Genomic DNA, 15,395 nt, shown 5'->3' with positions numbered 1-15,395 from the left:
AAAGCTTACTGGTTGACGTTGAGCCACTCAGCCTATGTTCCAGGGTTGTGAGGGTATGCTTGAGAGAAGAATTATGTAAGGCACCTCGTGTAGTTCCTTGAAGGAAAAAAAGCCAGGATATAAATGTAATTAAAAATATTTGGTCAGGGTGTTGTAGGATACAATCCAGCACAGGCTTACCTGAGAGTAAGTCTCACTGAATTCCGTGGCGTTTGCCTCTGTGGGGCTAGACCGTTAGCTGTGGAATCCTGGGCATATTCCCATTAAGAAAGCCAGAAATGCTGTGATACTGCAAACACATAAAATACCTCTTAAAAATAAGCATTAACTGAAGCAGGGCCGTTTCCTTTCTTTCCTCTCCTTCCCACTCGGAGTCATAAATAAAGTGGAGTTCAAGTAGAAAACACCCCGCACACTCCCTCCCAGCAAATAGCACTGAGTGCAGCACCGACTAACACGATCCTAGGGGGCGTTTGAGGGATGAATGTCCTTCCCGGGTTGCAGAATGGAGCCCGGTGCCTCATGGGAAATGGAGTCCGTTTCATGAGGCTTGCAATGGCAGCGGCCCGGAAAAGCGCTTCATTTCCCATCAACCTTCGTCGGTCCTGCCCTTTCAATTATTCTAATTTGACGGACATGTTCGGATGTTCCGCAGCGTGCGCGGTGCGGTCGAGCACGCGTCGTGCGCACGTTGCGAGTCGCCTCGCAGGGCCTCTGCGTGTAACTGCAGCCGAAGCACGACCGAGCGTGGCCGGAGCGTTGCGAAGGGGCGCGGGGGCGTGCAAGCGACCTCCTATTAACCTTTGGGTTGGCCCGGAAAGGGGGGGGTGCTGCGCGTTACACACTACATTTCCCATGCTGCTTAGCAATAGGCTAAACAGACCCTTCCTACGGCGACCATTTCCGTTACCCCTTTCTTCCTAGCTTTACCTTCCCTCCCGCTCTAATATACGGAATCGACGCGGGTGTTATGCAGAAAGCGGTGGTGAAGGTCTGGACTTTACCGCTTCAGGCTGCAGGTGAGGTGGCATGGGAGGCAGTTGAGATCTATTTAGCAAATCACCCACATGCATTGAATCAGACAGGGCACTTTTCTTCCGCCATGCGGAAGCGCATTTTCCTGTCAATACAGATAGCTTCCCTCGGGCTTCTGTAGGGCGGGCCATGATTGGCAGCTAGACCTGCTTGAGAGAGAGCAAGGATGGGCTGTGGTCCCTTTTCCTGGAGGACCATCCACACGTTATTATTCTGTAGTGAAAGTTGCTCTTTACAGGGCAGAAATTCCTAGAAACTGTGGCACTGGTGGTGTGGAGAGTGGTTGTAACCTGAGCGCTTGTTATGCCCTGAGCAATTTGTCCGGGAGCCCAGCATCTCACACAGCACAGACATCATGTGGAAAAAGACTGCAAGGGAGGGCACTTCACTTAGACATTGCTGTTACATACCATAAAATCTTCTCTAATTTTTGGTGATTCTATAAATGAATATAATCCAAAAAGTTTGCAGTTTACGAGAGCTCTACTCAGCTCTTGCAAACTCAGGGCAGAAGCTTCCATTTTGGAATCTTGTAGGTGCTTGTCGGCTTCTTCCTCTTCAAAAGCCTTTGAGTTTCTCTAGCATGATTATCTCGCGATATGCCTGAGTACAATAGCTTCAGTTTTTTTCATAGGGAATGACAAACAGGTAACATCTAGTTTTTCCCATTGTAAGAGAGTTCTTCTGCATCAAGAACATTAATTTGCTTCCAGAATGTAATCAGAGAGAGTGCCTTAAGTTCTCCCTCTTCCTGATATGCCCATGTCCTGCAGCTTACTGTTCACCTCTGACTTCATCTACTTATGGAGCAAAACCACATGGAAAAGGTAGAATAGACTGGACTAGTTCCTGTAAATAAAATTTTCTGTAAATAAAAAGCTTCCATGGAAGACAACATCCTAGAAGGAGCTCTTCCCATGTGGTTTGCTAATTCTCTATTAAGAATGGTTTATTATTTAGAACATTCAAAAAGTGGTCTCTCCTCCCTGTAGCCTAGAATGGTTCACTATATTCTATGAACTCAGGACGTGCAGTTGTTGCGCAGGACTTTCCTGAGTCTGTTTTCTTATTCTTTGAAAAACTTGTTAGCCACTTCACTGGATATTCTAGGTTGTCTTCCTACCCATTTAGCATAGTTACAGTGATGGTACTTGCTACTTTTCCAGAAACAGCAAATTATATAATTTGACACATTTGGAGAAGGTGTCCATAGTAAGCTGGCAATTGTTTGAAGACATGTTGACGAAGTTAACAAAGTTCTTCCAGTGATTCACTGGAAGAAATGGGTACAGGAAGTTAGTCTCCATCATTGGTAATTGGTGATGGCCTTGCAATTAGGAGGTAGTGCAAATTTGCTCTCATCCTAGTAGGAAGGGCCATACGCTAAGGCTATAACAAGTTATATGGTATGAGAGCTGGTGTGGTATAGTAAGAGTATGGGACTGGAGGCTAGAAGATCTGAGTTCTAGCCCCCAGTCATTCATGCAGCTATCTTGGTGGCTTTGGGTCAGGTTGCAAACTTTCAGTCCAACCTACCTCACAGAGTGGTGGTTGTGAGGGTAAGATTGAGAAGAGAAGGATAATTATGTAAGCCATCTTGCATTCCTTGAAAGGAAAAGGGCAGGAGACAATAAATAAAAATAAAAATCTGGGAAGTATTGTAGCGCTACGGTGCAATAACAACAATAACAACACCTATAGGAGAGAGAACTTTTTGAGAAGTCTTTCTACTAATGGCCTCATTCTTCTAGGCTGCCAGCCTCTCCAGTATCTACCTAATGGAGAATGTGGCCAGTGGCCTCCCTGCTGGGGTAGTGGCTGCTGTAATGAAACCCAGTGAGGGATTGCCTGAAGGGAGCCTAACTGTACAGGGCTATGACTTTGATCGTGGACTGGACTATCATGCATTGCTGCAGTCTTATCTCACCACGGGTTTCCAGGCGACCAGCTTTGGGCAAGCTGTGAATGAGATCAATCGCATGGTGAGTAGAATGGCTAACATATTGTTGTGGGTAGTAGAGGGGTAGAAAGGAGAGAACTCAAGTTCTTTCTCCAGGTGTAACACTGGCTTTAAAATTGAAGCCATGAAGAATTCTGTAAGTGTTCTTGTATATACTATCTTTGTTCACACTTTCACATTTACACATACAGCAGTTTTAACACCATTCATTTATCTCACACATTCAGTGAAAGAGAGTATGCACAGGTGCATGGTCTTAACAGTTGCTCTGCACTGCAGAAGCATTACCTTCTCCCTTTTTTGCATCATCTCTTAGCAACAACAGCACACAGCCTCATCTGCCCCTAAACCTTGTATATCGATCAATTTTTATAGTGCTGAATTGGCCTGATGTTCTGTTGAGTCAATAAGCTGAATTGGCTGTTTCAATAAACTGAATCTAGACCATTTACATTCAATATCTATAGCGGTATTTCAAGCTAGGGCTTACATTTATCTCTCTCTTGAGGGGGAGTGGGAGGGTCAAGTTAATCTGATTTCAGAAAAATTGGCAAAACCTCATTTTCTCCAAATGGATACCTATCACTCTATTTGTATTATTCATTTTTCTTTCATAATTCACTTGTGAACACTTGTGAACAGTAATTACTTGTATTTATCCATTAGGGCAATGAAGTAGTTCGTTTTGTCTTGATTGTTGCCTTTTAAGCTTGATTCCAATAGTTGTGCTCCTTACTTCAGATAGAAGCAAAGCTGACACCGTTGACTGAGAGCGATGGAAATCACGCTGACCTGAATCCCTGTTCTCGCCATCTAACAGGCTGTACTATCTTCCTGGGCTACACCTCCAACCTTATCAGCTCAGGTGTTCGAGAGACCATCCGCTACCTGGTGCAACACAACATGGTATTGTCCAGCTCTGGGAGATGTTTCCTCCTTTGGCATCTAAGGAAAAAGATTCCTGGAGTGTTATGTTGAAAGAAAGATGGCTGTGTGTTATGGGAAAGAAGCTTCCAGGTGCTTTATAGCACTGTCATCTTTATTTCCCTCACATGTTTGTTGTGCTGAGTGTTGTGTTTGGGCATTCCAGTGAGCATTTCAGGGTTGGAGGAAATCTGAAGGGAAACACCCTCTTTCTAATTATGGAAAAGAGATTTGGCCTACAGATGTCCCAAGATTGAAGGTGGGAGGCTGCTGGGTTAAAGCTCTGTGGAACCCCAGTACAGAGGACATTTGTGGCTGTGAGCCTTGCTGAGCGATATAGCCTATATTCTTTGGATTCTGTAGGTGGATGTTTTGGTGACTACAGCAGGTGGTGTGGAAGAAGATCTGATCAAATGCTTGGCACCCACCTATATTGGAGATTTCAGCTTGCGTGGGAAAGAGCTACGGCAGAATGGGATTAACAGGTATCTGTCTGGTGGAATGGTGGTCTGACTATTGTCAGGAACTGTGTGTGTTTGTGATCAAAGAGATGGATTACTCTTCGATTCCTTCCCATTGACATCCTTCTCTCTCATACTGTGCTGTGAGGAAGGAATTAACTGCATTGAAAAAAAGAGGCACGGTAGGGGCAAGGACCCTAACCTGGCTTTGCTTCCCAGCCATACTGTTGCCCCTCCAGGATTGGAAATCTGTTGGTGCCTAATGACAATTACTGCAAGTTTGAGGACTGGCTGATGCCAATCTTGGACCAGATGGTGACAGAACAGGACACAGAGGTGAGAGCGACAATATTTGGTGTAAAGCACCTTAGTGTGAAAAGCATTTGTTGTGTTGTTTTGGTTCAGTCTGTTTCCTCTATGTTGATTGTGAATGGCATTTGATAATTGTTGGGTTCTCTTATCATTTTTGGGAACAGGGAAAGGTATAGTTTTGATAATGGTGGCAGGTAAGGCACCATTGTGCTTGGTCTTATAAGATGTCATCTTAGCTCTAAGCGTATGATCCCAAGGCCATTTCTTCACTCACATAATATTTCCTGCCAGTGACCTTCCTGGGATTTCTTGCTCTTCATTATATATAATTATTTCTGGTTTTGAAGTTTTTCATGTTAAGAGCGTATAGCTCTGCCCTAATACTTAGCTCCCCCATTTGTCTGAGAAGAGGGTGGCAGAGTCTTAACCATGCTGCCTTTCAGGGTGTGAAGTGGACTCCATCAAAACTCATTGCTCGCCTGGGCAAGGAAATCAACAATCCTGAATCAGTCTATTTCTGGGCACAGAAGGTATGATGAAAAAGGTGTTCTCATTTCTTTCCACATCTCACCTTTTTGTCAAATCAAGTTCTCAGAATCCTTGATAAAATGCTTTTTCCCCCCTTTGTCACTTTATAATGGATGCCTTTCTTCCAATCTTTGGTCATATGAGGAGCTGTCTTATATGTGTGATTTTGCAACCCAATAACTCACTCCCTCGCCCTCTCTCTGCTGGTTGTGGTGTGCCATTCATTTTTCAGCTACTAGCTTTGGTCTGCACCTCGCCATTTCCACCCCTTTCACGCACACAGATGCACTCCTTTAAGAGATGGCACCTCCTTATGCATTCCATGCTTCTCTGAAATCTGTCACATTAAGCATGTATCTCATTCCTTTCATACCCTCTTGTATCTGTCTAGCAAATTTTCAGCCTCTGCTCATCATGCTGCTTATGTTCCTTGTCAGAACAGCATCCCTGTGTTGAGTCCAGCACTGACAGATGGCTCTCTGGGAGACATGATTTTCTTCCACTCCTATAAGAAGCCAGGCCTTGTTCTGGACATTGTCGAAGGTGAGTCAAGGTTTCTCTAATGCTAGTTAACCCCTTTGGCAGTTCAAGGTATTGTCTTTTCTCTGCCGTCTACTTTCACGAGACAGGCAGGTAGTAGAAACTGTATACTAAGAGCCAGTAATGATAGATTTACAATGCAAAAGTCTGACTTGGTTTGCAATGTTATCATCCTATACTTGAGTTTTGTTCCTCTTGTAGATCTGAGACTCATCAACACCCAGGCTATTTTTGCCCAGAAGACAGGGATGATCATCTTGGGTGGAGGCCTTGTAAAGCACCACATTGCCAATGCCAATCTGATGGTGAGAGCATATAAGCGTCCAGTAGGGATTGACACAGAAGATAGAAAGGAAGGATTTGCCTGAGGAGGGAGGTGCTCGGTGAGCTACAAGAGTATAGAAGCAAAGTGCACACGTAGCACTGAGATGGCACTGCTTGCCATGTCTTAATCTAGGGACACTAAATCTAGAGACACTGCTTAGGATACTAAAGAGCCTGAGCAGGCAAGCCCTGGCAGGATGGATAGGGTAAGGGGATCGTTACCTGTGAATTATTCTCCTCCAGAATGAGGAGGCATCCTACCTGAGCCCTGGCAGTTCCACTTCTGGAGCCTGTTGTATTGTGCACATGCCTTACATACAGCCCTCCCATCCCCAGTTAAAAGTATCTTGGATATCAGTGCTTAGAAAGATGTCTTCATTAAATCATAGAATAGTAGAGTTGGAAGGAACCAAGAAGGCCATTGGACTCAACCCTCTGCTGTTGGCAAGCCACCAGCTTACACCATCCCACTCAGATGACTGTCTGTTTTCTTCTTGAATGTCTCTAGTGTGGGAGAGCCCATGACCTCTCTAGGCAGCTGGTTCTACTGTCCTGTTGTTCTGACAATTAGGAAACTTTTCCTGATATCTAGTCTCAATCTGGTTTGTCACAACTTGAGATGGTTATTCTGTGTCCTACACTCTGGTGTAGGAGAACTTCCAAGAACTTCTTCTGAAGTATTCAACACTGTTTAACATGGGGCACTCATTTCAGCAAGGCAGTGCAGTTGTTCCTACGAGAATGCTTTTCAGAATGCATATGTTGAGGTGATTGTCTGCCACACTGGGTCTGCTGTTCTGAACAGACCCTTAGTTTTCACTGAGCCAGATGTTCTACATGCCTGATCCATTAACTCTTCCAACTCCCCAGAGAAATGGTGCTGACTTTTCCGTATACATCAACACAGCACAGGAATTTGATGGGTCAGATTCTGGAGCTCGGCCTGATGAAGCAGTGTCCTGGGGAAAGATCCGCATGGATGCCAAGCCTGTCAAGGTGCATGCAGGGCAGGAGACCACTGTCTGGTAATGGTACCAGTAGATTGGATGGGCTTCCACAAGAACCATCATGGGAATTGAGTATCCTCTGCTCTTTGCAGATAAGAATTTTCACTTGAATAAGAACTTACTGGTGGAGGACACACTGAAGTCTTTCCTCATCCTGTTTTTCTCCTGACAGGTTTATGCTGATGCTTCTCTGGTTTTCCCTCTACTGGTTGCAGAGACCTTTGCACAGAAACCAAATGCCTTTGCTCCAGAGAAGCTCAATGACTAAGCTGGGGATTGCTGCTTGGGACATCTTGGCTGTCAGGAGCTGCCTGTACATCTTCATGACACTGGTGTTGCTGGCGGCTGCACTGCAACCATTAGGAATACCTGTTCAGGAGCAGGCAAGGTGTTTTCACTATGAGACAAAGCTGCTTATACCCTATACTGGCTAGAGACTGTGCCTGAGTCATGTGCTTGGAAGGCAGCTGTCTGTTCCTCCATTGTCCTTGCAGTAGCAACCTAGGCTTTCAAGGAGCTTGCTGAGTGGATTGATGTCACTGTTTCTCCACTCGTTCTTCCTGCACAAAAACATGGGATGGAGATTCTCATTTGTGTTCTTGGCGCTGCAGTGTACTGTCTCTGCAACTGTGGAATGCTCTCAAGATTCTGGAGGTTATTTTCCCCCCTGCCTTTTCGTAACTAGTCCAGATTACATCTTTCTGTTCATGGTCTGTTCCCAAGATTCCTCCGTTTAATTAAGTCCCTTTTTATTTGGTGTGTTTCCTGAGGAATTGGCCTCAGGAAAACACAGCCTCCAAATAAACTGTTGTGCCCTTTAAAGGTATTTGTCTGTTATTACTGCTGCTGTGACTGCGACTATAATTATTTTGGTAGAGTAGGCATGCTGTGTCCAGAACCAACCATTGAATGCCGGCTTTTCTCTGGGTCTTTCTAGGCATATTATTTATTTATTATTTATTCAAGTTGTGAAACTTACCATTAATAACCTCCTAAACTATTCACATGTAAATATTAAAAATCATGTTTAAAATACTGTATTTGATCAAATGAAATTACTATTTATTTATTTATGTATTTAGAAAATTTCTATGCCGCCCCATTCGCCGAAGCCTCGGGGCGGCTCACAAAACATTAAAATATAATACATTAAAAATATAAAACAAATTAACAATATAAAATAAGTCGCCCTGACCAAAGAATAAAATAAGGAAATAATATTAGCAATTAAAATGACGTTTGGATAAAAAGGTCTTCGCCTGGCGCCGAAAAACAAATAACGACGGCACCAGGCGGACCTCTCTGGGGAGCACATTCCATAGATTGGGCGCCACCGCAGAGAAAACCCTCCTCCGAGTACCCTCCTAATTTCCTTCACGGAGGGTTCCTGGAGAAGGGCCTCTCCCGCAGATCTCAGGGGGCGGGCGGGCGGGCGGGCGTATATGGATGTCAGCGCTCCTTCAGGTAGCCAGGATCCAAGCCGTTTAGGGCTTTATAGGTCATCACCAACAGCTTGAATTGTGCCCGGACTTCAATGGGAAGCCAGTGAAGCTGACGGAGGACTGGAGTCATGTGAATATAATGCCCAGTCCCCATCAGCAGCCTGGCAGCTCTATTTTGAACCAATTGAAGTATCCGGACTGTCTTCAAGGGTAGCCCCACGTAGAGCGCGTTACAGAAGTCAAGACGGGAAGTCACCAACGCGTGTGTCACTGTTGCCAGGCAGTCGTACTCCAGGTAGGGGCGCAGCTGATGGATCAGCCAAAGCTGAAGGAAAGCACTCCTCACCACTGCTGTCACCTGAGCTTCCAATGAAAGCTCTGGGTCGAGGAGCACTCCCAAGTTGCGGACCTTGTCCCTAAGAGGGAGTGCAACCCGATTCAGGACTAGGTTCAATTCACCCTCTCCGAAGCCCGATCCGCCAACCAACAGGATCTCTGTCTTGTCTGATTGAGCTTCAGTTTATTGGCCCTCATCCAGCCCATTACCTCGGCCAGGCACCGGTTCAGCACAGCCACTGCCTCACCTGGATTGGTGGAAAACTAGAGGTAGAGCTGTGTATCATCAGTGTACTGATGATTCCACAGCCCACACCTCCTGATGACCTCTCCCAGCGGTTTCATGTAGATGTTAAACAGCAAAGGGGACAAAATGGACCCCTGCGGTACTCCATAGCATAGCTGCCATGGTGCAGAGCCATAATCCCCCAGCACCACCTTCTGGAATCGGTCATTGAGATAGGAGTGGAACCACTGCAAAGCAGTGCCTCCGACCCCCAATCCTGCTAGCCTATCCAGAAGGATACCATGGTCGATGGTATCGAAAGCCGCTGAGGGGTCCAGGAGAACCAACAGGGACGCACTCCCCCTGTCCTTCTCCCTGCACAGGTCATCGTACAGGGCGACCAAGGCAGATTCAGTACCATACCCGGGTCTGAAGCTGGACTGAAATGGGTCCAGATAATCAGTTTCATCCAAGAGAGCTTGGAGTTGTCCCGCCACCACTCACTCCAACACCTTGCCCAGAAACGGGATGTTGGCCACTGGTCTATAATTAGTGGCCATCTCTGGATCCAGTGACGCTTTCTTCAGGACCGGTTGGACTACCACCTCCTTTAAAGGGGCAGGTACCCGACCCTCCCTCAGAGAGGCGTTAACCACTTCCAAGATCCAGATCCCAATCCCGTGCTTGGAATTATTTATTAACCAAGATGAGCAAGGGTCCAATAGGCAAGTGGTGGGACATACTCATCCAAGCACCTTGTCCACATCATCGGGCCGCAATAATTGAAATTCATCCATTAATTTTGGACCAGACGGCAGCATTGGTGCCTCCCCAGAAACTTCTGAGTCACTAGTAGAGTCTAGCTCGTGATGAATCTGAGCGATTTTCTCCCTGAAATGCTTGGCAAAATTGTCACAGCGGGCCTTCGAGGGTGGAACCAGATCTTTCTTAGGACCTGGATGAACCAGGCCTTGCACCACTCGAAAAAGCTCCGCCGGACGGCATTTTGAGGAGGCAATGGAAACGGAAAAGAAATTCTTTTTCACCCTCACCGCCACAGCATAGGCCCAATAATGGGCTCTTAAGTGTGTTTGGTCAGATTCATCCCGTGATCTCCTCCACCTACGCTCTAGCCATCTCCCAGCCTGCTTCATCGCCCACAATTCAGGTGTATACCAAGGGGAAGAGCGGACTCTGCCCGGCGGGAGAGAACGCTTAGGAGCGATCGTGTCAACGCCCTGGTCATCTCCCCGTTCCACAGTTCGACCAGAGCCTCGACAGGAGTAGCAGTCTTGTCAGCCGGAAACTCCCCCAGGGCCTTCAGGAATCCATCCGGATCCATCCGGCTCTGGGGGCAGACCCACACAATCAGGTCCGCACCCTTACAGAGGGAGAGGCCACTCTCGAGCACAAACCTCACCAGGAAGTGATCTGACCATGACAGGTCAGTATAACAATACAAGAAACAGAAAGGCAGAGCAGCATATCTTAATTGCAGTTAGTTACAACCTGAAGAAAGTCCCGTTAAACAGGTTTTCAGGAGGTGTATAGAGCATGCCACATTGTCTGCCTCCCAAACAACTGGAAAGGTTCTTCCAGAGGGTGGGGACCACCACCAGTTCAGTCCACAGTGGAGGCACAGCATTGCCACCTGGTATCATGTGGGCCTTCGGTGACACAGTGCCATTCACCCAAACTCTTCCTAAATTCTGTGCAGCCCCATCCAATACAGGCAAACAGCCCATCCCAGATCTGGGAACCGCCCATCACTAAGGTCTGTGTCTTAGCAGGGTCCACTTTCTGTTTATTAGCCGTTATCTAAGCTGCAACTGCTTCCTTGCACTTACGCAGAACGTGCGTGGTTTCTCAGTTCAGATGTCACAAGGAAAGAAGTGCAAGCCATCAGATACAATGACAACCAGTCCAAATCTGATGACTGTACCCCAAAGCTTCATATTTTAAATGACATTGGGAACAAAGTATCATCTGGCACCCCACAACTCAGCTGCCATGGGACTGAGATACAGTCACCCACTGTTGTTCTCTGCAAGTAAGAGGTGAACCACTGTCAAACTCTGCCTCCAACTCTGAACTCACAGAGACAGTCCAGGAAAATACTATGAACAGCATTATCTAAAGCTGCTGAGAGAATAAGAAAAAAACAGTCCCCAGTCCCTAAAGAAGGTAATTGATCATGGCAACCAAGGCTGCTTCCAACAAAAACCTTAGCCTGTACCTGGACTGGAGTGGATCCAAATAATCAGTTTCATTCATGAAAGACAGGTGGTGTACCAGCTTCAAGGACTTTACTCAAGAATCAGGTGTTCATGATGTAATAATTTGCCTGCCCTCGCACCTCCCCATCCAGAAATCTGTGCAATCAGAAATGGTCACACCACTGCTTCCTTTATGGTAGTAGGGACTACACTTCACAAAAAGATGTTTTAACCACTCTGATCCATCCAGTCAGTGGCTACTTCAAACGCAAAGATCAAGAGCACATCTGGTGGATCATACAGGTACTAGTGTCTTGTGCATTTTTCCCAGCTCCAAAAGCTTATTCCAAAAAACAGTACAAGGTAATATGCTGGATACTTTGACAAATGCTGCACCAATCACAGCATTCACATCAGCATGGAGGAGGTGGGCAATTTTATCCTCAAGTGTCTTGTAAACACACCACAGCAATTCTCTGAGGATTCCAGCATATAGTGGTACCTTGGCTCATGAACATAATCTGTTCCAGGGCTCTGGTCGTGACCCAAATTGGTCGTGAGCCAAGTCAAATTTCCCCATAAGGTTCAATGTAAATAAGGTTAATCCATTCTGTAACTTTTTTTTAATCAAACAAATTTGAAGCAAAGTGACAAAACAAAGATTGCGGCCATCTCCCACTCCTGCACAACCACAACTGCGCCCATAAACAGGCATGATCGCAGGTGCACGGGGGGGGGGGAGGGGGCAGCCGGGTGTGATTGTCACCCTAAGCCGAGTTCTTGACCAGAGGCAAAACTTTTCAGAAATTTCTGTTCATGACCCTATTTGGTTGTGAACTGAGGCGTTCGTGAGCCAAGGTACCACTGTAGTTGTTAAAATATGTGTGCTGCTCACGCTCCGGGCAGAATACCCAAGCACCTAAGCTTTTGAGTAGTTCCACTTATATGACAATTTCTATATTATCTACTATTTGTGCATAATTGTATAATTATAGCTATCATCCAGTCTAGAGCTAGTGTGGCACACAGAGTGCTGGCCTGGAACGAGCTCCCTCTTGACCACAAAGCTCACTTAGCTCACTTTGGGTTAGTCACCGACTCTTAGCTGACCCTACTTCACAGGGTTGTTGTGAGAATAAAATGGAATAAGCTCTCTTTGGTTCTTTGCAGGAAAAAGATGGGGTATGTTTTTAAAATCCATTTAATGTCTCTATTTCATTTACTGTTGGTGACAATGTAGTTTGAATTTCCATAAAGCAGGAAAAAATGACTAAACAAGCAATTGTATGCATTTTTTGACAAAGTAAGTCCTACAAATCCCGGTGTCCCTCGGCTGGCCATATTGATGAAAAGCTGGGAGTTGTAGGATTTATTTCTGTCTAAGCACGCATAGGTTTGCATTGTAAGGGGCTAAAGCACTTCCATCACCAGGAGAAGCTTAAAGTAGTTGGGGCTTGTTAGTTTAAAAAGTCAGAGCAATGCTAAGACAATGACTCTAACCATGAATCTTGCCAGTTTCGTGGTGTGTGTTTTGGGAGCCATTTCAAATTGCCCAAGTGGCACCTTGGAGGGGTTGTCAGTGGCTGGATTGACAATGAGGATGATATAAAATTTTGTGCGTACACTGCCGTACCCTGCTGCTACAACTCCCTCTCTCTCCCTTCCTCCCCGTGTGTGTGTGAATGCAGTTGCAACCCTGTGAGTGTGGAAATCAAGGACTCCCAGTTGAGCAGTAGGTGGGGGATACCTGGTGTCATTGTGCACTTGATATCAACCTTGGACATTGAAATAAGAGGGTCCAAATAGGCTTTTTCTTCTCTTTGCTTTCTCTTGACAGATGATTTATCACCTCGGTGGGTAGTTGTAATGTGTGGACTTGCTCATTGCTTCCCAGTCTGTTGCATAGCTGATCAGGGCATGGTAAACAGTAGGAGGCACTGGTTCCCTTCGATTAGCCATTTATGAGAGATCTGGCATGATACTTGGTCTATCACTATTGCATACAAGGTTTGATTTTCTACACTAGGTTGTGATAGTTGATCTTTTAAAAAAAATTCTCCTACTTCTGACTTCTTCTGAGATAACTTGTCTTTAAACCCATCCATCAATGCCTATTTTACTTACTATCTACTTACTAGGTACCCTGAACGCACTAAACTAGCAAGCTTTGGGGTCTTTACCTACTGTGAGGAAGATTTACATTATGCTTCGTTTTTTATCTTAAAGCTCGGATGCTTAGAACAGTGAGCAATCACTAGTCCACTCTTGGCTAGAAGTTTTCTCTGTATATATGAAGTCTGAATAGTGATGGGCGGAATGTCAGCATTCTAAATTCTCCATGAAACAACCTCCAAGGGAGTAAACAATGTGATCCCCATCATTTATTTACGTACTTGTCTTTCAATATGCTAGAATACATTGGATTTCTCTGGATATTTAGGGAAATTAGCTATTAAAATGGGAACTAATGAGGCATTGCAAATGAAAACTTCTGCCTGTCTCCCTGTTCCTTAGCCCCCCTTCCTAACCTCACGTGTGATAGTAATTTGCACACGTGTGCCCCCCACTTGCCTCCCACGCCCAGCTCTCTAACATGGGCGCCTTGTGGCACGGAGCCCTCCCATTGTAACTACTCACACTGTGCATATAGAGAGCTAAAGTTGCTTGGCTTGAAGGTTTTCCTTTTTGTTTTTTCAAGCAAAGGTCAAAAATGTAGTCAAAAATGGTATTGCAACATTTAACATTCATTGAATTGCCATTGCAAATTTTCAGCTTCATCTCTTTAGCTTCTTGTTTTGAAAGCTAAATAAGTCTTGCCCTATCCAATCTGCTGTTACTTTTCTCTTCTACCCCTTATGTGTTTACTTAAAGTAAAATTTAGTTTGTGGTGTAATTTAGTCTAGGCTGAAGTTTATGCACAGCATCATTTTTCCCACAGGAAACCAGAGGCAGCTTATACAATCTTTCTTATCCGTTTCTTCATTTCACACAACAATCCTATGGGTAGGTTAAGCTTAGAGGCATTGACTGACCCAAAGTCACCAATGAGTTTCAGAACCTAGCAGAAACTAGAACATGGATCTCCTGAGTCCCAGTCTAACACTCTAACCACTGTGTCCGTTACTCTTTACTTAGCTCTCACCGCTTAGTACAACCTTCCCTAACCAGCTACCCTCCAGATGTTTTGAATACAACTCTCAGAATTTTTTTACCTTTGGCAATGCTGTCTGGGGCTCGTGGGAATTGAAGCCAAAAAAATTTAGTGGGCCCCAGGTTGGGAAAGAACTTTTCTCAGTCACTCACTAAACTTAAGCTTAGAGGCAGTGACTGGTCCAAAATCACCTAGTGAGCTTCACAGCTAAATGAGGACTAGATCCCAGCGCAGCACTCTAACCACCACACCATATTGGCCATTAAGAATTCAGGTTCAGTTCAGTGGTAGAACTCATGAATAAGAGAAAGAATATCAGTCATGTAGCAAGTTGGTTTTATACATGCACACTACAAATAATTATAGAATTGTACCAAACTCGAATGGATTTGCTCTGGACTGAAGTCAGATACCTTCTACAGATATTTTTGATTACACATCCTCCTTTACCCAGGAGCAAGGATTCTAAGTTCAGGCATTTCAATTAAGCTGTTACTTTCTACTTAATATTGCCTGCTTAAGAAAAATGGTGAGCAAACAGGTTGCATTAAGCCTGAAAATCTGGCAAATGCGACTGTGGCCCATGTCAAGACCAAATAAAAGTAAAAAGTACTTTTGCTTTCTCCACCAGGAAGATAATATGACATATGGACACAGTGACTCTCTGGTCTGTTTCATCTTTCTCAAGCAGAAAAAGTGTTCAAGAGGACAGTGACATACCAAATTCATAGTATGTATCATCTGTGACCGGGAAGTGGTACATTACTGCACCACTGTGTAAATACCGACAAAATGCCTGAACTAGATGCAGCATTTCAAGTTATGTGCAGTCTGTGCTCCATTCCACAGCTGTTCCAAAATTTTGATATTCTTGTTTTTTAAATTTCAGCTGGATGTCCAGATTTTGGAACGGGGTCCTCAAATTTTTTCAAC

At 45.1% G+C, this 15,395-nt stretch overlaps 1 protein-coding gene across 1 annotated transcript; it reads left to right on the top strand.

Moving 5' to 3' along the window:
- Window positions 1-837: 837 nt before the first annotated feature.
- Window positions 838-7,913, top strand: DHPS (deoxyhypusine synthase). Its single transcript, XM_044450381.1, has 10 exons — window positions 838-1,019; window positions 2,787-3,017; window positions 3,737-3,901; window positions 4,283-4,404; window positions 4,620-4,716; window positions 5,136-5,222; window positions 5,658-5,763; window positions 5,962-6,065; window positions 6,955-7,080; window positions 7,264-7,913. Exons 2-10 carry the CDS (start codon window positions 2,814-2,816, stop codon window positions 7,357-7,359), a joined length of 1,107 nt encoding a protein of 368 aa, XP_044306316.1. The 5' UTR covers window positions 838-1,019; window positions 2,787-2,813; the 3' UTR covers window positions 7,360-7,913.
- The last annotated feature ends 7,482 nt before the right edge of the window (window positions 7,914-15,395 follow it).

Source organism: Varanus komodoensis, unplaced genomic scaffold, assembly GCF_004798865.1.
Source record: "Varanus komodoensis strain SLA01 unplaced genomic scaffold, ASM479886v1 scaffold65, whole genome shotgun sequence".
In the NCBI taxonomy this organism is placed as follows: domain Eukaryota; kingdom Metazoa; phylum Chordata; class Lepidosauria; order Squamata; family Varanidae; genus Varanus; species Varanus komodoensis.
This window is presented reverse-complemented; position numbering and strand designations above follow the sequence as displayed.

What these genes read in the sequence shown, in the direction of transcription:
- DHPS (XM_044450381.1), top strand. Translation starts at nt 2,814, where the DNA reads ATGGAGAATGTGGCCAGTGGCCTCCCTGCTGGGGTAGTGGCTGCTGTA. An exon ending in CGGCAGAATGGGATTAACAG is followed by an intron (nt 4,405 to 4,619) that starts GTATCTGTCTGG and finishes TTGCCCCTCCAG; the next exon opens with GATTGGAAATCTGTTGGTGC. An exon ending in TTGCCAATGCCAATCTGATG is followed by an intron (nt 6,066 to 6,954) that starts GTGAGAGCATAT and finishes CCAACTCCCCAG; the next exon opens with AGAAATGGTGCTGACTTTTC.